The 23,167-nt window shown below is 40.6% G+C and overlaps 1 protein-coding gene across 2 annotated transcripts in view; it reads left to right on the top strand.

Annotated features, from left to right (window-relative positions):
- RAPGEF4 (Rap guanine nucleotide exchange factor 4) overlaps window positions 1–23,167 on the top strand; it is a 292,248-nt gene that overhangs the window by 165,158 nt on the left and 103,923 nt on the right. For both annotated transcript variants that reach the window (XM_021703202.2, XM_021703203.2), the window contains exons 5-6: window positions 5,005–5,077; window positions 9,658–9,677. In XM_021703202.2, coding sequence (XP_021558877.1) covers window positions 5,005–5,077; window positions 9,658–9,677 — 93 coding nt within the window. The remainder of the gene's footprint in view (window positions 1–5,004; window positions 5,078–9,657; window positions 9,678–23,167) is intronic.

Raw genomic sequence — 23,167 nt, forward strand, 5'->3', positions numbered from 1 at the left:
CAGCCCAGAGTTCTCCCCAAGGAGCCCTGGACCTCATTCAGAGCACCCATTTTATGGATGAGGAGACTGAAGTCAGAGAGCTCAGAAGACTTGTCTGAGTTGACCCAGCTGACTAGTGACAAAGCCAGGAGTAGATTCTAAGAACGAAGCCTACCAAATTCTTCGAAGACCCCTGAAGGCCCTTGTGGTTTTTTTGTCATGTGAACTCATTTCCTAACTGCTGTCAGAGGTCGTGAAGGGTTAGGGAGTAGGAATGGTGCAGAGTCCTCCTGCCAGGGGCCCGCCACAGTGAGGATAAGTGTCTGTGGCAGCTAAAGGCACAGCTCTTTCCCAGGTGCATATGGTGATTTAAAAATGATTAGTGAAGCCATTTAAACTATTGATGTGTTAGGATGCGTTGGGATCCAGGGAAAGCCTTTGTGGGGAGAGGTCCACCAGGGCCCCAGTCAGACCACTGCACACCTGGCAACCAAGGTGTGGGAGGCATGTGGGAGTGACACCACGTAACCACCATGAAAATATGCCGGCTTGCCTCTGCAGAACTGCGGGCTCAGATGAAAGCTGGCCTTGTGCTGACTTTCATACGGGAGCCTTGGCGCATTCCCTTTAGTTTTGTTCTGTTCTCAGAAAGCTTGGAGTGGCTTTTAAACTTCGATGAAGATATGAACTGCTCCACAATCTAGGTTTACTAATACAGTCGTCTCTCATTTTTCAATTCATCACTGTAGCAGTGATAAACTCTATTACAAGGCAGCCCAGTATCTAATCCTACAGTTCCCCTACTCTGGAGGACTTTATGGTCGAAGGGAATTACTCCCACCTCCACATGTTTAAGAGAGAAGGGCTGTCTGTTCACTCCACTGCCACCATCATCCCGTGCTGCCAGCCGTCCACACTCTGATGATTGATACTGAATGCCTCTGCGAGCCAGCGCCACCGGTTCAGCCCCAGGCCAGGCAGCCACAGTGGGTGATGAACAGGGACAACTAAGTCTCTCTCCCACGTGATCCTCAGCCACCTAGATCTCTTTCCCAGAGGCAGTCTTTGTTACAACTTTCTTGTGTATGTGTCCAGAGATAGTCTATGCATTTACAAATCTTTATGAATATTCACATACACACATCTATTCTTTTATCCCCACAAAATGGTAGCATACTCTACATACAGGGCTGTGGTTTGCCTTTTTTTAATTTCACAATATATTGTGGAGCTAGTTCTATGTCAGCCGGTAGTGCTGCTTCATTCATGGCTGCATAATATTCCAATATCATCGGGCGCCTGGGTGGCTCAGTTGGTTAAGCGACTGCCTTCTGCTCAGGTCATGATCCTGGAGTCCCGGGATCGAGTCCCGCATCGGGCTCCCTGCTCGGCGGGGAGTCTGCTTCTCCCTCTGACCCTCCTCCCTCTCATGCTCTCTGTCTCTCATTCTCTCTCTCTCAAATAAATAAAAAAAAAAAAATTCCAATATCGTCTCTTCATCAGGAAGTAGCCCGGGTGCCATCTACTTGTGGACATTTGAGTTATTTCCTATTTGATGTTGCTGTTGTTTTGTTTGCTGTTACAGACAGATACGCATGTTTGCATGTGTATTCGGGTATTTCAGGAGCTCTAAGGGAGGTTCTTTGCTCAGTGGAAGGGAAGAGACATTTAATGTGAGGGATACTTGCAAATTACCTTCCACCGAGGTTGTCTGATTTTACAGAAGCAACGTATGAGATAACCAGTTGTGTGTTAGTAAATTTTTTGAAACTTTGCCAGTCTGACAAGTGAGAAGTGACATTGCACTATAGTCTTAATGTGCCTTTTTTTTTAAAGATTCCATTTATTTGTGCCTTTCTGTCATAAGTGAGCTTCTGCATCTTTTCATATGATATATTCTTTTATAGATTGTTTTTTAACTGGTGTTTGGAAGATGAGATGCTGCCCAAAGATCAAGCAGTATGCAAGTTATTTAGGAATCCCAATTTTCTGATACAGGTTTTATTTCAATTAGTTGTTTTTATCCTAACTAATATAGGGTTCTCTGTATGGTGCTACATAAGAAATCAATTTTCCTGTTTTAGTGAATGTTTTCTAAAAAATGTCCCATCGATTTTAAAAGGTTGACTTTTTACTTATAGGTGTTAAAATTTTTTGAAAGATTTATTTATTCATTCATTCATTCATTCATTCATTCATTCATTTATTCTAGAGAGCCAGAGAGAGAGAGATGTGTGCATGTGTGCACATGGTGGGGGAGGGGCAGAGGGAGAGAGAGAATCTCAAGCAGACTCCCTGCTGAGCGTAGAGCCCAACACAGGGCTCAATCCCACAACCCCAAGATCATGACCTAAGCTGAAATCAAGGGTCAGATGCTTAACCAACTGAGCTACCCAGGCACCACCCCTATTTATAGGTGTTAAAATTTCTGTTTTTGCAATCTCTCCTATACCCAAAGTTATTCTGCTGAAACCAATGTTGTCTTATTAAATAAAGTACTTTATAAAATTAAAGTATTTAATTAAATTCAGCAATGACATTTATGAAACAGAAATTTGAACATCAAATGGACATTATGGAAATGTTACATTTCTTAGTTGTGATAGTGGTATTGTGGTTTTGTTTGGGGAAAAAAAAGAGTCCTTGTCTTTTAGAGATCACTACTGAAATATTTATGGATCAAATAATATGATATCTGGGATTTGCTTCAAAATAATTCCAGAAAGAGCAGGTGGAAAGGAGTGTAGAGGGAACAACATTGGTCATGAGTTCATAATTTTTGAGGCTGGACGTTAGGTATGTGTTATTCTGTTTTTATACATGTTTGACATTCTCCATAAAAATTCTAAAATTCAACAGATAAATATTAAGTTTATCTTATGTGCAAGGCTTGGTCCTCTCTGGGGCAGAGACACTTCACAAGTGCATAAGGCCTGTCTGCTTGTTCTCTGCAATGAGCCCAGTGCCTAGGACGTTGCCTGCACATAGTAGGTGTTCAGTACACACATGCCCTAAAACCTGGCCCGCCTCCTGCTTGCCCAAGGGCTGCTCTATTTTCTGTTCCCAGAGCACAGCCCTGATGCTGCACTCCATGAACGAGCAACAAACCCAGTGCTATGGGGCTAAAGGAAGGCGAAGGCCCATTCATTTAGAGTCAGGAAGGTGCTTCTGTGGAGCTCATGGGAACTGGCATTGGGGTGCCTGAGACAAAGAACATCCGCCCCATCTGAAACATTTCCAAGCAAAGCAAAATTGCTCCTTTAATTTAACGTAGGTTATTTCATTTAAGAGCCTGGTAAGGGGGCGCCTGGGTGGCTCAGTCGTTAGGTGCCTGCCTTCGGCTCAGGTCATGGTCCCGGCGTCCCGGGATCGAGCCCCGCATCCGGCTCCCTGCTCCACGGGAAGCCTGCTTCTCTCTCTCCCGTTCCCCCTGCTTGTGTTTCCTCTCTCGCTGTGTCTCTCCCTGTCAAATGAATAAATAAAATCTTTGAAAAAAAAAAAAAAGAGCCTGGTAAGGAGTTGCTAACAGTAAGAAGAATAACTCAAAAGGCTGTAGGGGGTCACAAAACCGTCTCAGAACACATCCCAGTCCCCATCTGCTTTCTGTGAGCCTGTTTTGTTCAGAGTCCAGCATAACAGCATGCCCAGTAATGTGCTCAATCAGTGCTCTCTCGTGAGGAAGATGAGTAGATGGTGTCATAAGAAAGAAGAGAATCAGAACTGGGACACTGTCAAAGGAAATGTCAGGAATTCAGGGTGATAGATTAGTCCTGTGGGTATGTTTGAGTGATTAGTTAACTCAGAGGCAGAGAAAATCATGATTTTTAATGTTTGCATGCAGGTGTTAGTATAGTTGCCTCAGAATGAGAAGAAAAAAAGGATTTGAAAAAAAAAAAAAAGCTAGTCACATCTTGACTAGAAGAAGGCTTTTTTGAGAAACCGTCAATGTTACATTACAAACACCATTCAAATCTACCAAATGGGCCAGATGTTTGCTCAAACATTGCATGTCTCCAGCTGCCCATTGCTACAGATGAAGGCTTTTCTGCTGACGTCTGTGTAACCCACAAGCACATTATAAAGTGTTGATTCTTTTGACGCCATTTAACATTTATGTGTCATCATAATTATAAACCATAAATATACATGACACCGTGCAATAAATAAAATTGCCTGGCTTTCAGTCTAAGAGGGGAGGAGGCTGTATTTATTACCGAGAAGACAGGATGTCTAATATCCATTTTGCATTCTTTGTAAACATCGCCCCTTTCTCGGTGGATGCTCTAGATGGCTTTATGCTCACCTAGCCTATCCCTTCAAAACAGCACAGACTTTGGGGGCTAATAGATATTGCTGAGCCCAAGTTTTAAGGCAGGCCTGGACCAAAAATCAGGGGGATACAATTCAGAGGAATCCAAATAGTTCTAAATGAAGTCAAACCATTCTATTTGACAACAGACCAAAAGTTCTTTAGAGGTCACGTAACGGGCAGGTGTAAGTGTAAAAGGAAGTAGTTAAATGGAAGCGAATCAGCTTCTTTCAAACAGACATTTTTCAGAGAAGCATTTCTTTTTCCTTTGAAAGAAAGCTGATTCAGTGCCATTCACCTATTAAGAAGGCAGCACAATTATTTGTATCTGCATCTATAAAAACCAAGTGTCTCTGCCTTCCACAAAAACCTGAGCATGTGTTTGCCGGAGTGAGAAGCAGGGCAAGAGGTAGAGGGAGGGGGAAAGCCCACACAGTTGGGTTCGTCAGTCACAAGTACCTAAATGAACTGGCCTGGCGTATTATCCCCTCCCTGGGCAGGGGCAAGGGGCCCTTCCAGTCTTATCCACGAAGACCCCTTCTAACACAGCATCTTTATTTCAGAGCACAGATCCCAGACAGCAAATTTCATGGCTTTGTAAATACTAGAGTCAGATGCTTCCTGACACCCAACGTTTCTGCTTTTTAGTGTGTAAATAAACGAGTGCTCCAAGTGAGTAAATCTCTATGCATTGAGTTTACAATCTTGTCTTTCAGAAATATCGACAGTACATGGCAGGACTTCTGGCTCCTCCTTATGGTGTTATGGAAACGGGCTCTAACAATGACAGTAAGTGAAAAATGTGAACATTTTGTATCTAAAAATTTGTCATGCAGTATGTGTTTTCGTGTGACAAAAAATATGTCCTACACCAGCTTGACAGAGTAAATCTCCAGACTCTTTCATGGATAAACAGACCTGCCAGCCCACCCTTGAATTATTTTTAAGAATTGTTAACAGTATTATTTTGTGGTCCTAGCTGATATAGGGAGGGATGCTCTGGTATCAGTTGGAACTTCATACTTAAAATACTCTCTCAAAATCTCTTCATTTTATGGTGAAATCTAGTGTTTCTGTGCTCTTTTAAAAATGGGATTTATGGGCGCCTGGGTGGCTCAGTTGGTTGAGCGACTGCCTTCGGCTCAGGTCATGATCCTGGAGTCCCTGGATCGAGTCCCGCATCGGGCTCCCTGCTCGGCGGGGAGTCTGCTTCTCCCTCTGACCCTCCTCCCTCTCATGCTCTCTGTATCTCATTCTCTCTGTCTCAAATAAATAAATAAAATCTTTAAAAAAAAAAAAATAAAAAAAAATAAAAATGGGATTTATGAATTGTATTTGTCTCAGTCACATCCAGACACCTGAGAGCCCCACCTCTTGCTCTTTTGATGCTATTGGTCAAGGAGGAAAGCAGCATGAGTCATTATTTATTCTTCGCAAATCATGGCCTCATCTAATTCCAGGCCTTTTATATGACCAGTCTCTCGCTGTGTTCGTAAAAGACAGGAAGTTTTCCTCTGTGATACTCTTTTCTCGTGGGTGCCCACTAGAGTCAAAGAAATCCTGCGTCCTGAGTCTGTCTGTCCGTTCACGGGTGTCAGGAGCATCTTCTTATCACTCATGACTGGCTCTGGGAGTTGCTTGTTGCTGAGTCCCCTTATTCGGCTCTCGGACGTACATGGGGGGCAGGGTGCCCGGTGCTGAGGTTTTTGGAGCAGCTAGACAGCGTGATGAACTAACCAGGCAGTGCCTCCATGCCAGGGTCTTCTAAGCAAAGAGTCACCCTTCACATCCTCTCTCTAGCTCCTTCAGTTGCCACTCACTACCAGACTCGCCACTCCGAGGTGATCCTCCTCCCTGCAAGATCTTAAGTGAGCTTCCTCACATTCCCTGCCCTCTGCGTCATAGTTTCTGTGTAGCCTCAGCCCTGTTTCTGTTTCTCTTCTGTCCTTGGGGTGGAGGGATGGGGTGGGGAAGACAGGTCTTCCTTTCCTGCCCTCCCGTGTTCTTGATTTTTCTTTCCTGACTGATGTAGGAATGACCGGCTCATGAAGAGTCCTTGAGTTGAAATCCCAGCTGTGCTATCTCCTATCTGTATGACCTCAGGCAAAGCACTTAATCTCTCTCTGCCTCGGTTTCCTCACAAGATTGTTGTGAAGATTAAATGAAGCAAAACGGGTCAAGTGTTTAGAGGGTGCCAGGCATAGAGTAAGCACCCCCGTGATGTTAGCTATCATTTCCTCACCCCTGGTCACTCTTAACCCCTCCAAGTCTGGATTCTGCCCCATACCTCTTGACTCAAACCATCTCCAGTGACCAACCAACGCCAGCCTCCATCATTACCATTCCCCATCTCTCTGACTTTGAGTAAGACTTTCCATGTTCAGACTCCATTTTCCCTGAGTTCCCAGGCTCCACTGCATTATCCTGGTTTTCTGGTATCTCTCTGGCCACGTTCATTTGGTCTCTTCCACAGGTACCTCTTCCTCTCAGCCAGAAGCTTAGGTATTACCCAAGAGTCCAGTCTTGGCTGCTTTTCTCCTTTGTTCTTTATACTTTCCCCATGACCATCGTTTCTTACAGTGGATACGAACTTCCTGAACCAATACCTCTGTTTGATTCTTCCCATGATGGCTTAGCTTTTCAGAGGACTGCTGGTTCTCTTTCCACCTGGATGTTCTGCTGGTCTCTTAAACTCATAGTGTCAGCAACAGAACACATCCTGATTCCCACAAAACCCTGAAAGCCACATTTCCATTCCTATCTGCCCTGTTCTTCTCCCATACCAGCCTCTAAACCTCAACCATTTTATTATTTTTTAACATTTTATTTATTTATCTGTCAGAGAGAGAGTGGGGGAGGGAGAGGGAGAGAGCACAAGCAGGGGGAGCGGCAGGAGAGAGGGAGAAGGAGGCTCCCCACTGAGCAGGGACCCCGATGCGGGGCTGTATCCCAGGACCCCAGGATCATCACCTGAGCCGGAGGCAGACACTTAACTGACTGAGCCACCCAGGCATCCATAAACCTTAACCATTTAGAGTCCTCCCTTCTGTCACCTCCATGCACTGAGGTTAATCACCCATCCGGTTCTTTGTTCCTTCCTTTGCAGAGTTCATGTTTTTTCCTTTCTGTTCCCTCTGCAGCCACTTGGCCAAGGACCTCATCACTCTTGACCTAAGGGCAAGAATGACTCAGCTGGCTCTGAGCCTTTAGGATCTCACCCTTGGTCCACCCTACACCTGACTTACACCCGACTTACACAGAACTTTTTAAATTTACTTTGTATTGTGAACAACTTCAAACATACAGAATGACATAGTTAACATCCATGTCTTCATCACTTTAATTACCATTAGTATTTTAATACTTAAATATGATTTGTTTATTAATAGCAATATGCACTTTCATATTTTAATTTTAATATTTGCCTTATTTCCTTCTTCTACTCACATACACACATTTCACCTCAAATACTTCGGCAGAGTTTTGAAAATAAAGACTTTTCCATGCACCTAATAAACTGGTATGACTTGGGACGCCTGAGTGGCTCAGTCGGTTAAGCGTCTGCCTTCGGCTCAGGTCATGATCCCAGGGTCCTGGGATTGAGTCCCACATCGGGCTCCTTGCTCAGCAAGGAGCCTGCTTCTCCCTCTGCCTGCCTCTGTCTCTCTCTCTCTGATAAATAAATAAAATCTTAAAAACAAAACAAAACTGGTATGAATTTCCTTAATCATATCATCTACTAAGTCCATACTCAGATTTTCCCCACTGAATGTCTTTATAGCTCTTTGCTCAAACTGGACCTCAAGGATCATGCTCTTGCATCTGACTTTTATGTTTTAAGGGTCTTTTCATTTTGAACAGACCCTTCTCCCCGCCCTTTATCCTGGTCATATCACTCTGTTGCTCAAAACATCTTAATGATTGCCTATTGCCTGCCATGGAAGGTGAATTTCCAAGATTGCTAATGCCTTAGCCCAACTTTCAAGTTCCTATGTGGCCCCAAATCATCTTTTCAGTGTTATTTCTCTACGGACACCTTAGTCTCCAGCCACTCAGATATGGTGATTTGCGCTGCCATGTATTTATCTTATCGAAACTCCTAGAAAGGAAGCTTCTGTTACACCCCTGTATCTCCTCATACAATCAACTCCAGTCTTTTCAAATGGTCGTTGAACAAATGGATGGAATAATGAATGGATAGCTGGGATTCAAAGTTTCAGAGTGCTGATATTAGGCCACCCTTACTCCTGACAGATTTGGGAAGTGGTGGCAAACATGCCCATTAATATTCTGTCACCCTGCTTCCTGCCTAGGCTTTTATGTACTGGTACTATCCCAGTGTGGGGGGCAGAGTTTAATTAGGGAATGTTTCCAGATAGTCTCTTCCATTCATACCCTTTCTGTGTATTACACTGCTGCCTATTAAAATGGGCACTCAATTCTTTTAAAGCCAATAGTAGACATCCTGTGTACCCCCTTATTAAACACAGAATGTGCTGTTTACTCAGAATTTGGAAGTACTGTATTTTTATGTTGCAAACCACCTCAAACTGCTCTAGGGGTGAGCTGCACATACAAACCACCTGTTTGTATCTCTCAATCTCTCAATAGAAGGCCACTGGGGTCCACTGTACTGGAGGCATTAAACTCTGCTGGGGCTATGGGCCTTCCTGTCTGGCCACCCTGATCATGGTCCGTCAGAGTCAACAACCCCAAAGGAAATACAGAGGACCAGGGCCTGCCTATAGCTCACGAAATGTTTGTAAATGAATGAACAAATGCATAAATGGATGAACGATGAACTTTTTCACAGAAAACTGGGACACCCCTGGAAACAGACACTGCCAGGCTCAGACCTGACTTCGGAGGCAGCAGGAATTTGCTTTGCCCCAAATGGAAGTTGTGTTCTGGTAGTTCTTACGTGGGACTTGAAGCTAGGTTCACAGCCCTGGAGCATGGTGAGGTGGTCTGAAATGTAAAAAATACAGTATGTGTAACTTAAGATTTGACTTGTCTGTCCCTAATTCTGAATGTTCTATGCCCAGCAGAGAGGAATTAGTTGTTCGTATGGTGTAAATGAATCAGAGATGGATTTTTACCTTTGGCAAAGTAAAGCATATGGTAGAAAAGCAAAATAAGCATGAGATTTTGTTATCTGGCACACAGCCCTGCTCCTGATTCATTGATTTATTTATGTTACAGATTTTGGTGGGTGCTGCTATTTTTCTAAGCAGCATTATGTAAGTTTTGATGGAGACACAAATCAGAAACACCAGAATTTTACTTTGTTTGATTCAGCAAAGGATTTCAGTTCCATTTTACAGATCTATCTTACAATTCATGCTCTCTCTCTATTTTTCTTCTTCTAGGGATTCCTGACAAGGAGAACGTGAGTAGCACTCTCTCTGCCTAGCCTCTAAAAACTGTCATAAGGTAAAAAAAAAAAATAATCATGGTAACCCTACCAGCAAAGAGAGCTCTTCATCCACATTCAACAGAGCAATAAATATTTTTCTAATCTTATTCTGGCATCTTGGTCTGTCCCTTTGAAATATGAGGGGGAGAAGGTTGATTGCTCTGACATGGTCATCACATGTCCTTGATATTAACTAGTCTGCAGAAAGGTTATTCTAGGGGCAAACAGTACAATTGCTAAGGGTTTTTCTTTTTCCCACGATGTATGCAGGCAAGTGAGCAAATCATTGCTTTAATAACATACAAAATATTAGTTGTTTTCCCTTAGTGGAGTACAAAATATGAAATACAGGGTCAGTTGATTTTATAATTGTATCCAAGGTTCATGAAAGTCAATGTTTCTCTTTGGAAGCTGAAAATAAGTAATTGCTCTAATTGTTTAGCACAGTCAGGTAAGAGAGTAGGTTTAGGACAAACTTTTCACCAAGAACCAGTGCTAAGTGCAGGTTCCAGGTCCCATTGCTTTGCTTGCAAATAATAAGAATATGAATTACATATTAACCAGAATCTCAATCTATTCAACAACCTGGAAGGATTAATGGTGGAAGAGTATATAGTGATTAATTTGAAGCAGTGCTTGGTGACTCTCAGATGCCTCCCCTTTCATTATGTTCCTCGATTGCTGTACCCAAGTGGCAACATTCACAGAATCATTACAGAATATTCTCCTTTCCTTTCCCTGCTTTTGGTCCTATGTCTGTGGACAGAGATATCGTCTTCATTCAATTCAGATTATTTCTGTATCCCTTTCCAGAGATCTAACTCTAGCTTTCTTTGGGTCTTCTTTTTATAACATTGGCTTCAGAGGCTGGCTGGGATTCTGGCCCGCTGTTACACCACCACAAATTTGGGTTCCAGACCCAGCAATGCCACTTTGAATGTCACATCAAAATTTCACTTGGCTTGGCTTGGCAGAGGATTTCAGTTCTTGGCTGTGGGCTTTCACAAGCTACTTGGCTTCTCGAAACATCCTTGCCTCATATTTAAATGTGGGTGTTAGTCGTGACCACCTTAAGAGGCCATTATGAATATTGAATGGAATAATCTGTGGAAACCATAGAGACTAGTCCAACAGAGCTCAGTAAATGTTAAGACTATTACTGTAATTATTATTTTGTCAAGACTTGTATCATTTTCTTGAGATCTTTCCTCCTCTGAAAAATGTCCTACCCTTTTATGAAGTAACTATCCTTTTGCCATTTATGGTTCTCATCAAAATACCTTTCTTCAATGAACCTTTCCATTGACCTTTTGCCATTAAAAAAATATCTTTGTGTGTTGAGCAAAGCTCTAGATAATCAGGTTCATGGAAAGCCAAAGCTTTAGAGTCTACAGGAACAGACTCATCCTGCCACGATTTTGGATACGGATGTCCCAAAGCACTCCAAAACAAATAATACACAGATCACTAGCCAAGTCAAGAGGATAAAAGAGCTTGGTGCTTCCTCATCAAGGAACCATCAGTGATGTGGAGGGCACACACAGAATGGCCAAGCCCTAGGAGGTCTAAAATGTTCTAAGCTTCAAAAGAAAGCTCTGTCTCTCTTAGGTCCCTCGTGACCTTTAGGTTGGACCTCCCTGCAGAGGGACAACATAAGCAGAGACCTACCAGCTGTCATCCTGTGGCTCACTTTGTGACAAAATAGGAATCTGAAGTTTACAGAAAGTTAGATATGTTGAGTTGTTATCAGCATGTTGCCCTGTAAGATTTGGGGGGGCAGGCTGTCTCCCCTATATTATTCATCGTGTATGTTCATTTCTATTTGTTTAGGTCATTCATTCTGTGTCAGATTCTCTAGCAAACAGAAAAGCACCCTTTTTCTCTATCAGCAAATAGAGTGGATATAATGTCACCATGTGCTATTAAGAAAGTTCTCCAATGCCATCAGTCAAAGTAAAGCAAATGAGATGAAAGACATTCGTGAATAGAGTTGAAGCTCTAAAAAGATAAAAAGAAGCCTAAGAGCCTTAAAATGGGTGTTAATTGGAATTTTTCCTTTAGAAGAGACAAGTTGTGTTATGATGATTTCTTTTATCCTTTACCTTCTTTAACTACACGCTGGGCAATCTTATATTCCCTTTATGTTTCTAAATAGCAATAATATGCCTGTGGACTGAAATAAAAGCACTTAGATATTGTTTCAGTGTCCAAACAGCTTCTTTGTGGAGAGAATATATTCTCCTCTCCAGCTCCTACTCTTGATTTCGTTAATCACCATGTTTAACTTTTAACCAAATATGCAGGCATCAGTAAGTGGTGTTTTTAGCTGCCTTGCCAGCTCTCTTTTATTTCCAGATGCAGCCTCACCTTGCAAAAAAGGAACTTTCTTTTCATAAATTGCACTTTCATAGAAACAAATGGGCTGGCAGTTAACTTGCTACATTATTTTGTTTACTACTTACTGTAATTGATAGAGACATCATTTAACTTGATATGACACAGGAGACTGGAACCTATAAACTAATTGGTAAGATATTAGAAAAATGACTATTGCACCAATAAGCAAGTTTTGATAGGGTTATGATTGGGGCTGTTGGTTGTACAAATAAATTATTCTCTTTGATCTTTTCAAGTTATATTTTTTCCATCTTCTGTATATGCCCTATTGGATGACCATGTTTAACACAGAAGCTAAAAATCACAATTACAAGAAAGCTTCATAGTTGAATGTTACAGTTGCCCTTTGGAGGAATGAGCTTGTCTATAATTTTCTACTACTTATATAGATTTTGTTCCTTGTTGTGCTCCATCTTTTTGACAGACAATTGCTACTGAAGTTATGTAGTTTTAGAAGTCTATCCTTTTCTTCCTCAATGTAGAAGGGCCAGAAAATAGGCTTAGGAAGATATTACAAAATAATCCCATTTCCTTATTTATAAACATCTAGTTTTCAAAAGGATCATTTTTTTTAAGGCAGTTATAGTATTGACAGTGTGATTAGGTCCCTACTAAGTGTGGAAGAGTACTTTCCCAATATAAAACACTAATTAATGCAGTAATTCAATCAGTTATGGAAACAGCCCAAGTGTTCATGGACTGATAAATGCATAAAGAAGATGTGGTGTGTGTGTACACACACACACACACACACACACACACACTGGAATATTACTCAGCCATAAAAGGGACTGAAATCTTGCCAGTTGCAACATGGATGGAGCTAGAGTATAATACTAAGTGAGATTAAGCCAGAGAAAGACAAAAAACATACGATTTCACTCATACGTGGAATTTAAGAAACAAAAGAAATAAAGGGAAAAAGAGAGAGAGAGAGAAAGCAAAAAAACAGACTCAGAGAGAAAAACTAATGGTTACCAGAGAGGCAGTGGGTGGGGGGTGGGTCAAAGAGGCTACGGGGACTAAGGAGTGCACTTGCTGTGATGAGCACCGGGTATTGTAGGGAAGTATTGAATCACTATATTGTACACCTGAAACTAATATTACACTGCATGTTAACTAACTGGAATTTAATAAAAACTTACAATCAATTCAGAGCTCAAAGGTTTCCTAAGCACTAGAAGAACTGGATGCTACCAATTAGTAAGAGCAAGCTTGGGAATCTTATAAAACTATTTGGTAGATCTTATTTTAAGAAGATGACTTAAATCAGCAGTTTGTCAAACTTTTAAAAATCATGGGTCATTTATATAAAGACTAATTTTTAGAAATTATTATAAAGACAGAGATTTTAAATGGCAAATGGGGAGGAAATAATTTACACAGCTTGAAAATTCTCATTAAGGAAAGGACAATAGAAAAAGAAGAAAATAACTATCAGGGTCAAAAGGTTAGGAATGTTAGGCATTTTTAGGAAATATAATAACATTTATTGCTGCTCTTTTTCAAGATTAAAGAAAACAAATTAAAATATTTCCCACCTATTAAATAACAACATCTTATTTTACTATTATACATTGGCTATGATTCTGGGCCAGAGGAAGGAAACGGAAATTGTGTGTCCTCAAACAAACTTAAAATATAAAAATACTTAGATAAACCCACAAAAACCCCATAAAACCTTTTAACTCCAGCTTTAGAACACCTGCTGAATTCAAACCAACAGTTTCTGTGAAACCGTTCTTAAAATCCTGCTTTTAAAACATGACTGATACACGTCCAGAGCTTATCAAGACGTGTTGGCCAGAGTTCACAGGCTTAGCCCTGGCAGCCGATCCCGTGTGTTGTAGGGTAAGGATGGCTAGCTAGCCCTGTCACCGCGATGCAACAGCTCGTATGAAGCCGGCCGAAGGCGCGAACCTCAACAGGCAAGGGCAAATCAACCCAATGTGAAGGACAGAAAATCCTAAGCCTGCTCATTTTGATTTTACAGGACACACTGCTTATCGCCCGGGTGAAGATTAGGTTTGGCAGTGTGGCTGGCTCCGTCCCTCCTGTTGGGTAGAGGGTCAACACTGGTTTCTTTAGCAGGCCTATGGGAGCACGTAGCTCAGTGAGCCAACACTTTGCCCCACCTCCTGGAGAACACCAGCGACTTAATGTCGAAGGTGCCAAGGACAGCATTGGCTCGGTCTCTGAAGAAATGTTTGTTTTTGTGTTTGTGAGTTATGTATTTTATGGGGCAGAATGCCCTTGCTGAATCTCTTCCTGCTTTTTATTCCGTCTGTTCCCCTGCTCTGTTATAAAAGCTGACGGTGCCATCTCTCTCCCTCTCTCTCTAGCTCCTGCAATGGTATATTGATTGAATTTTTAAGAGGAGGTATAGTTGCCCTTAATCTAAATCGTGAATGGTAAATGTGGGTAACAGTCTAAAAACCTGATCCCTCGGGTGTCAGTTAAGCCATGTGGTTGTTGCCTCTGAATGTTCTCGGCAATGTTCCCAAGATCTGCTTACCGTGAGTTTGCTGGGTGAAATGGCACATATTGGGGTGTGTTGGGGTGGTGGTTCATTAGTATTTTAGATTTACTTTAATAAAATTATGAATTACACTTGCCGATTATCTCGGTGCTCTCCTTTTCGTTTCTCTACTGCTTTTAGATTTTTTTAATGGAGTAGAATTTGTACTGTTGTTGCAGTGTTGATGGTTTTCCAGGGTTGCATGAGTTTTTCCACATTTTACCCAGGTTGGCATATATATGTCCTCTCAGGCTTCTGTGTAGTCAGAGTTTGACTTGAGCAAGATATCACAGAGAACATGGGATTGTTTAATTGTTAAAAATAGTGATAATAGAAGAAACGAGATTCCCCAGTCTCTCTAGCCAACAGCTTCTCCCCGCTCTCACTTGAAAAAATGACGTGGCCTTGAGGTGAGACAGCTCCGTTTGGGCCCTGCTGCTGAGCGTTAGTTCCACTGGCAGCGGGGCCAAGGAACACAATGTCATGTTAATGGTAATGTACGAGAGTGCTGATTTCACAGTCATGGGAGAGTAGATTGCTGTCTCCAGAAAGATTTTATCCTGTGCTGCAGGCAGTTATGTTCATCACCAGTAACTTTGGGCTACAAGCACGTTATCTCAGTTGACGGTGAGAATAAATTAGATAGTATCATTTATGTTTGATGTATCTGAATTTTTATTGTTTTTGTTTGGAGAAATTGGAACCAAATTATTTGCAAATATGTCTTATGTTTAGGAGAGCAATCTGTAGTGTTCTCGGATTGGATAAATTAATATAGTGATTACATGTCATTTAGGATTTGGATTCTTTTCTAATAACAGTTCTGTGTCAGACAGCCTCCCCTGAGTCCATCGATATTAAAATATTCTGTAGTCATTCTCTTTACCTTTAGATAAAATTACTTTGAAGATAGATGATTGATAGATGCACATATACACATACATAAACACATACATATGTACGTATGCATGCATATATATTTAACTGTTTTGATTCTTTAAAATTTCTAGAAAACGAAATAAAAAAATATGATTACTATATATGATCTGGCATTGTTCAGAATTCTTATTGTCAGCTTTTATAAATGTTTAAATTCTGTTTACTTGAACTTAGTTTTATTTTTTATTTTCCTTCAAAGAATGACTCAGAAATACCCACAGAATATGCCATATGTTTGGTTGAAAATCTTTAATTTAACAAACATGTAGTAATTGATCACAAGCCCCATGTGGGGCCACAAAAATAAATAAAGCATGGTCGCTTCCTGCAGGGAGTTAGAGCCACTGGACAGAGGCAGACATGAGAACACAAGTGCATGAGCCCAAGTCATGGGCACACGTGGTTGGGAGAGTGTGGCATGAGGAGGTGAGCTTAGGAGTTCTTCAGTCTTGAGTTACAGTCCCAATTCTGCCACTGACTCACCATGTGAAGGTGGACACGTTAGTTAAGTTTCCTCTTCCGTTTCCCTCTACAGAGCGGAGATAATAGTAGTGTGTTGCCCCGGGGGCTTCCAGAAGGTTTAAGGAAAAGATTTATCCCAAGTGCTTAGCCAGTGCTAAGTACCTGGTATGTACTCTGAGGAGACACATGCGGGGGTCTGTGCAGTTCTCCTTGGGGAGAAGAGGAGGGATTCAGAGCCAGCCTCGCAGAGGAAGAAATGCCTGTGTGCACTCTTGATGGAAAGAAGATGTTACCCAGGTGGAAGGGAAAGAACATTCCAGGCCAAGAGCATTGCATACATTAAGAAACAGAGTACCAGAATTTTCTCTTTCGAGGCTAATTTCATCAGATCTGAAATTTAAAAAAAAACTTTTCATTATTTTAAAAACTATACTTTGTAGGATCCCTTTCAAAGTTATCAAAACCTGGCTTCCAAGCTCCAGGTATTTTGGGGACCCAACAAAACATCATATTTTTTTTCTCTAAAACTTGATCTTTTTAAAAATGTAGATGGGGAATTAGTTTGAATTTACCCCTATTTGTACCTACCAATATCGTGCCTTCTTTTTTAAAAATGACACATCTGGATTGCTAATGTCTTTAGAGCCTGTTGTTCACTCTGATCTCCAGCTCCTTTTCTGCTGTAATTGCCCAGTCAGTGCTCCCGCATTTCTGTGGTTCTCCTTTGTTTCCGCGCCCCCCTCCCATACACACACACCCTTCTCTTGAATGAATCGCTCTGCAAGGCTTTCTATTGAATTTTGTCCTTTTACCTTTTCCATTTGTCAAGGTCATTTTCAGTTTTATTCCACTTCTCCTAAGGGCCAGCCATCCCCACTCAATTGGATATCATTGTCAAATTTATTAAGAACACTTTTGAGTCCGTATTCAAGGCATTAATAAGCATGTTAAATCTAGCAGCATTCAGCAGAGGACCTAACCTTGTGGAATTTAATTTGTTTGTGCTAATTTATTTGCATACGTCATAAAATTATCCCGTCTGGACATGAAAAAATAACTTAGGAGAACATACCATAAAAATACTGGGTAAAAGAAGAGCGAAGTCGCTAAATTAATATCTGTGATGCTTTTTATTCGCTTGTAAGTGAGGGAAAGGAAGGGGATAATTTTCTATCTCAGAAGACATTAGTATGACTGAATTAGTACTTACTCATTGTTATGTCCGTGTCCTCAGATGTGCATCAGTTTCTGTCCCTGACACTTGATAGCCCGAGACATGACCCAAGTACATCACTTACCTCCATGACCTGGTTTCCTCATCAAGAACATGGTGATTCCTGACCTACTACAGTAAAAGGATTGTTGGGAGATCAAATAAGATAAGGCACGGGGAATATTCCAAAACTCCATAGTGCTCAAATCTAAAACAGATTAAGTTTCCCTGGAGTTTGATTCTAAACAAGATCACACCCTTGTCTGTAGTCTCAGCCCCAGGACATCTCTCCAGCCTGGATGGGGGATCTCTGAGGTTGGCCAGTGGGTTCTGGTTTGTTTTTGTTTTGTTTTTTAATATTTTACTTATTCACATATTCCTTCATTTATTTATTTACAGAGTGCAACAGGGGAGGGACAGAGGGAGAGGGAGAGAGAGATTCCCAAGCAAACTCCACCCTGAGCGTAGAGCTCCAAGGGGGGCTCAATCTCATGACCCTGATATCATTACCCAAGCCGAAATCATGAGTGGGGCGCCCAACCGACTGAGCCACCCAGGAGCCCCCAGTGGGTTCTGGTTTAAGTGGAGCTTGGTTCTGGGGAAGCATTATAGATAGAGGTCCTCTTGAATCCTGTTAGGACTTAGTCCAGTCCTCAGTTCTAGGAGGACTTCAGGATGCCAAATGGAAAGTCATTCATCTTAATGTCAATATAATTTGGCTCAGCCAGGAGAATGAAAAATTCCCATGTCACACCAAGTGCTCACTCAGTGCTGTAATTTGATAGCCTGGCTCCAAACAAAGTGAGGAAACCACACCCAGAGTTGACTACAAAGATGGACCAGGATAGAGTAAGAACAGGAACGTGAAGATAAGCTGGAGAAGAGGCCTGGCCTGTTTGGGGGCACAGCAGAGCATCATGGCTGTTTTTATGACCACTTACCCTGGACCTTCTAGTTTTAGGGTATGTGAGGTTTTTAAATATGTTTCACCAATTCTCCTAAAAGTGTCAAAGTATTGCAATGTACAACTGCCTAGTAAAGGAATTTGTAACATAAATGCAAAAATACCTCTGTCATTCGACAAGAAATTTTTTTAAGTGACTGAAACAGGTAATAATGGGCCTTCTCCCCACCCCACCCCCCTCCCCCTTTAGGTTTTGTGTTTTCTCTGTGCTATCTGGTTTATTCCGAAAAACACTTGGGCTCCCTCTGGTGGCCATCCCTGTGTTTGGGCACGTCTAACCTGAGAGCTGAAGTTTCAGTGGCGTGGCATGGAATGTTTGGATGAACGTGGAAGTGGAAATATTAATAGTAGATGTTATTTTCTTTTGTAAAATGACTAGCACTTGGAAACCTCCAAATTAGTCAGAGTATCCAATTCATTCATTCATCCATTTATGTCTCCTCATCTAATATGTTGTTGATACTTGACTTTCTTAGAAGAAGGGGTATCTGGGCTGCAAGTCCATAGAAAGATACTGAGTTCCAATCCTGTACGTCAAACAGGTTTTCCCAAGAAGTGATTCTATGAGGTAGCAAGTTCTTATGGAATGCTTACTGTGTCTTAGACCAGAGTTAGGCTTTGTGGGAGACAATTTGCTGCTCACCATTTTTAAAAACTATGAGCACACTCTTCTTTAACTGTTAGCTATATTATTTTTCTCCTTTAAATCATATTCCCATTCTGTTTTGCTCACAGAATTTTATCCTATTGTAATGTATTTTTTTTCCAGACCAGGTTACCTCTTAATTGTCTCAATGTGTTAGTTAATATACAGATTCAACCACAGTAACAAAGACTCACACGTAACGGTGTCTTAAAATAAGAAGATAATTTTTCTTCATGTTAACTATCCCAGTGTGAGCTGTTCAGGGTTAAATGGCATCTCTATGTTGTAATGTATTTTATGATCGAAAGTCTCTTATTAATTACCTTCTTATGCTTTCATGTATCAAAAAGATATATAAATTTAAATTTTAGTATTTTAAAATTTCTTATGACTGTATTAAAATTTTTCTTTTGGCTTGAGTAATGACAGTAGTTGTACACATCTATCAAAATTAAATATTTTATAGATTTTTTATAAACAATTATTAAATATTAAAGTAAATTATTGGAAAGCCTTCATTGAATGACTTAGATGCTTTTTTAAAAATGAATTCATTATTATCTGCAGTGGGTTTAACATCAATTCTGTTCTTCTTCTTGGATATTATATACATAAGGGCTGGGAAAGCTCATTCACATAAATCAGTAGATGAAAAGGAAATAGTTTTACATAGCAAGGTCACTGAACTCTTTGACTCCTAGGCAGCTAGTGTGGTACCTCCTGGAGAGAGGGAGATGATGGGGTAGTCACAGGAGGGGTGTGGGAAGTGTTGCATTCTGGATGGATTTCAAAAATAAGAGTGATGGATTAAATGTGAGCTGAGAGAGAAGGAGAGGAGTTACGGACGACTTCAGGGTTTAGGGTCTGACCGTGTGGAAGTATGCAGTCGCCAACAACTCCCAAAAGGGAAAGCTGAGGATAAAGGGGAGCTTGGAGACCCAGTTTGAAAGTCACTGTCACTAGAAAGCATCTAGGATTATAGTTAGGCTTTTGTTCTGTCCCTCTGTCCAGTCAATAGTTAATGATAATAAACATCAGAGAGTGAAAATGAGATTAGATGTTGGGTATTTATACTGAGTAGCATGTGCCTGGGGCATGAATAAAATTAGAATGTGTCTAAAAAAAAATAAAAATAATGAGACAAAAATCAGCAAGGGTTTTATTAAGTTCATCTTCCCCCCTCTGTTATATTTTGTAGATTTTAAGAGAATTTATGTTTGTAAGTAAACGCTGTGTACAACTGCAGATATCACCTTTCAAATTAATAAAAGGTTGATTTATGGGCTATATCAAGTACAAATACTAAATGAATCAAGCTAACAAAGCGTCGCTTAATAGACATCCTCAGGGACCTAATTTAATGAATAGGTAGAGGGATGTTATTTGTAACTGAGCCCACAAATTATTTCTATATGAATCAGTGATTCTAAATGGCTATGGCCTGCTTAAAACAATTTGTTTTCTTAATTAGTTTAATCATTCTCTCTTTATAGTTTCTTATACTACTAAATGAGTTAACCCCCTTTTTCTTAAATAAATTAATCTTTCCAGCCTAGCCACAAATATCCAATTAATAAAGCTTGAAGAATTGAAATAATACCATAATAGGAGGAAAATGATCATATTTTATGTAATCCTTTTAAAATCAACTAACATTTGTTAAGTGCCTACTATGTGCCATGCAGGAACATGCTTTGGCTCTAGAGATATGAAGTCCAGCAAAACTAATTCTTGACTTCAAAGAGCAAACAGCCCAACAGCTTAAACAGCTTAGGAGCGAAATAGGTAAATAGGTAATTATATCAGAATGTGGTACTGAGAGAGATGGGAGTTAGGTGCTAAAATTCTCTGTGCATTCTAAGAGCCATGTCACTTGAACACAAAGGATTTCCGAGAAAATATTTCATTATTCACCCCTCAACATTCTCCCTCTTGACTAGAATGCAGTTACTAAATTACTGTATGACTCCAGACTAGGTAAATTACAGGTGACAGAAATCCACATCAAGCCACCTCAAAAGCAAACAAGAGGGAAAGTTGAGGACTCACATCCCCAGTACACGGGGGGAGCAAGTATAGAGCTGACCCTCTACACTTTGTAATAGAAGCCAAAAGCTCTACTTCTTTCTGCTTCTCCCCAAGCCTGGAAACGTGGCCTCCACGGGTCCTGAGTTCTTACCCAGCAGTTACAGTTAGAAAACCTTGGGGAAAGACACTGACTGATCTAGTGTGGGTAGGGTAGCCCCTCCACCCCAACTCTGAGCCAGTGTGGATGAGATACCACTGTGGGCTCAGGTCTGAAGATGGGGAGAAGTTCTGTGCCCAGAAGAAGGGGGGAACAGGAAATAGTAGCTATTCACCTCTCCTCCTCAGGGAGGCACATTCAGCTGACTGCTGAAAAAATCAGTCCCCTTCCTCTAGTGTACTCAGATAACAACATAATGCAATCAATATCTCATTTGGGGCTAGTCTTCATCCCTTGTTTATGAAGAAATAGGACAGAAGCACTTACGAGAATAATGTTGACATCACATTTTGCAATAGCTTTGATTGCAATGAGTATTGTGCTTTAGAAATTCCATGCATTCCATTCAGTCAGAAGCATAATTTCTTTTTCACTGCCTTCTTAACATGTATGATGTGGAAATTAACAAGATTTGATCTTGTTAAGTCTTTTGAGCTACTTAGATGTGGGTTCTGAACCAGTAGATGACATAAGCAATCCCATTTGTCCTAGAATATTACAGAGATTCTTCTTTTTTTTAATCTATTTGATTTTAAGTCTTTAAACCCTATGAGCCAATTTACATTCAGATGAGTCATTGAAGCTTATATTGTGTGCCTAAAAGGAAATGTTTATGCCAAGAGTCTCAAATGAAGTCTAGTGAGACAGTGAATTTTTTAAATAATGGTTATCTTTTACTGATCATAAACGTAATAATGCTTATGTTGAATATTTGGAAACATAAAAGTATTTTTAAAAATTTCCCGTAGATGCCACCAGCCAGAGCTCTGTGTGTTTCTATATTTAACATACAGAAACAAATATACATATAGAAACAAAATTTAGTTCATACTGCATAGTTTCATATTCTACTTTTTTTAATCAAGTTTTTTAACAGATTTCTTTTATTATCTAACATTGTCTCAACCATATTGGGAATGAATTTCCTCTACAATGATTTTTTTTTTCAATTATGTATATCTTGTCAAGGTTAGGTTTCATACCATCCCCTTCCTGTTTCTGGAATTATTTTTAGTTATCTTGCTGTTGTTTCTTCCTTCATTTTTGACATTCTAAGATTCCCTCTGGTATTATTTCCCTTCTGTCTGAAGAACTTCCTTTAGAAATTCTTGTAGAACAGGTCTGCTGGATATGAATTCTCCTAAATTTTCCTTCATCTGAAAATGTCTTTATTTTACCTTAATTCCTAAAGGATATTTTCACTGGATAGAGAATTACAGGTTGACAGCTTTTAATCTTTCAGCATTTTTTTAATGAACCAATATTGTTACATTTGCATTAACCAAAGTCCATTGTTTACATATCTCCTTTGTTTTTGTGGGGTTTTTTTTAAAGATTTTATTTATTTGACAGAGAGAGATAGCAAGAGCCAGGAACACAGGAGGGGGAGTGGGAGAGGGAGAAGCAGGCTCCCCGCTGAGCAGGGAGCCCAATGCGGGGCTCGATCCCGGGACTCCCGGATCATGACCTGAGCCAAAGGCAGACGCTTAACGACTGAGCCACCTACGCGCCCCTCTCCTTTGTTTTTATATGGTGTCCTCTGTCTGTTCCAGGATCCCATCCCAGATATCACTTTATATTTAGTGATTATATCTCCTTAGGCCCTTTTTGGCTGCTATGGTCTCTCAAGCTTTCCTTGCTGTTGATGACTCTGACAGATCCGAGGGATAATGATCAGGTATTTTAGAGAATGTCCATCAGTTGGGATTTGTCTGATATTTTTTTCAAAATTGACTTGGATTATGGATTTTTGGGGAAAGACCACAGAGGTATAGTCCATTTTCATCACATCATATTAAGAATACATACTATCAGTTTGATTTAGCATTGACTTTGATTACCTGGTTAAAGTGGTATTTCCCAAATTTCTCCACTGTAAAGTCACTCTCGCCCCACCCCCTTTCCATACTGAACTCTTTGGAAGGAAGTCACCATGCACAGCCCACACTGTAGTGTAAGGAGTTATGCCCTACCTCCTTGTTAGTGAATACCTACGTAAAGTATTTGGAATTGTTCTGCATGGAAGATCTGTTTCTCCTCTCACATTAATTAATTAATTAAGTCAGTCAGTCATTTATT

This window comes from Neomonachus schauinslandi, chromosome 3 (assembly GCF_002201575.2).
Source record: "Neomonachus schauinslandi chromosome 3, ASM220157v2, whole genome shotgun sequence".
In the NCBI taxonomy this organism is placed as follows: domain Eukaryota; kingdom Metazoa; phylum Chordata; class Mammalia; order Carnivora; family Phocidae; genus Neomonachus; species Neomonachus schauinslandi.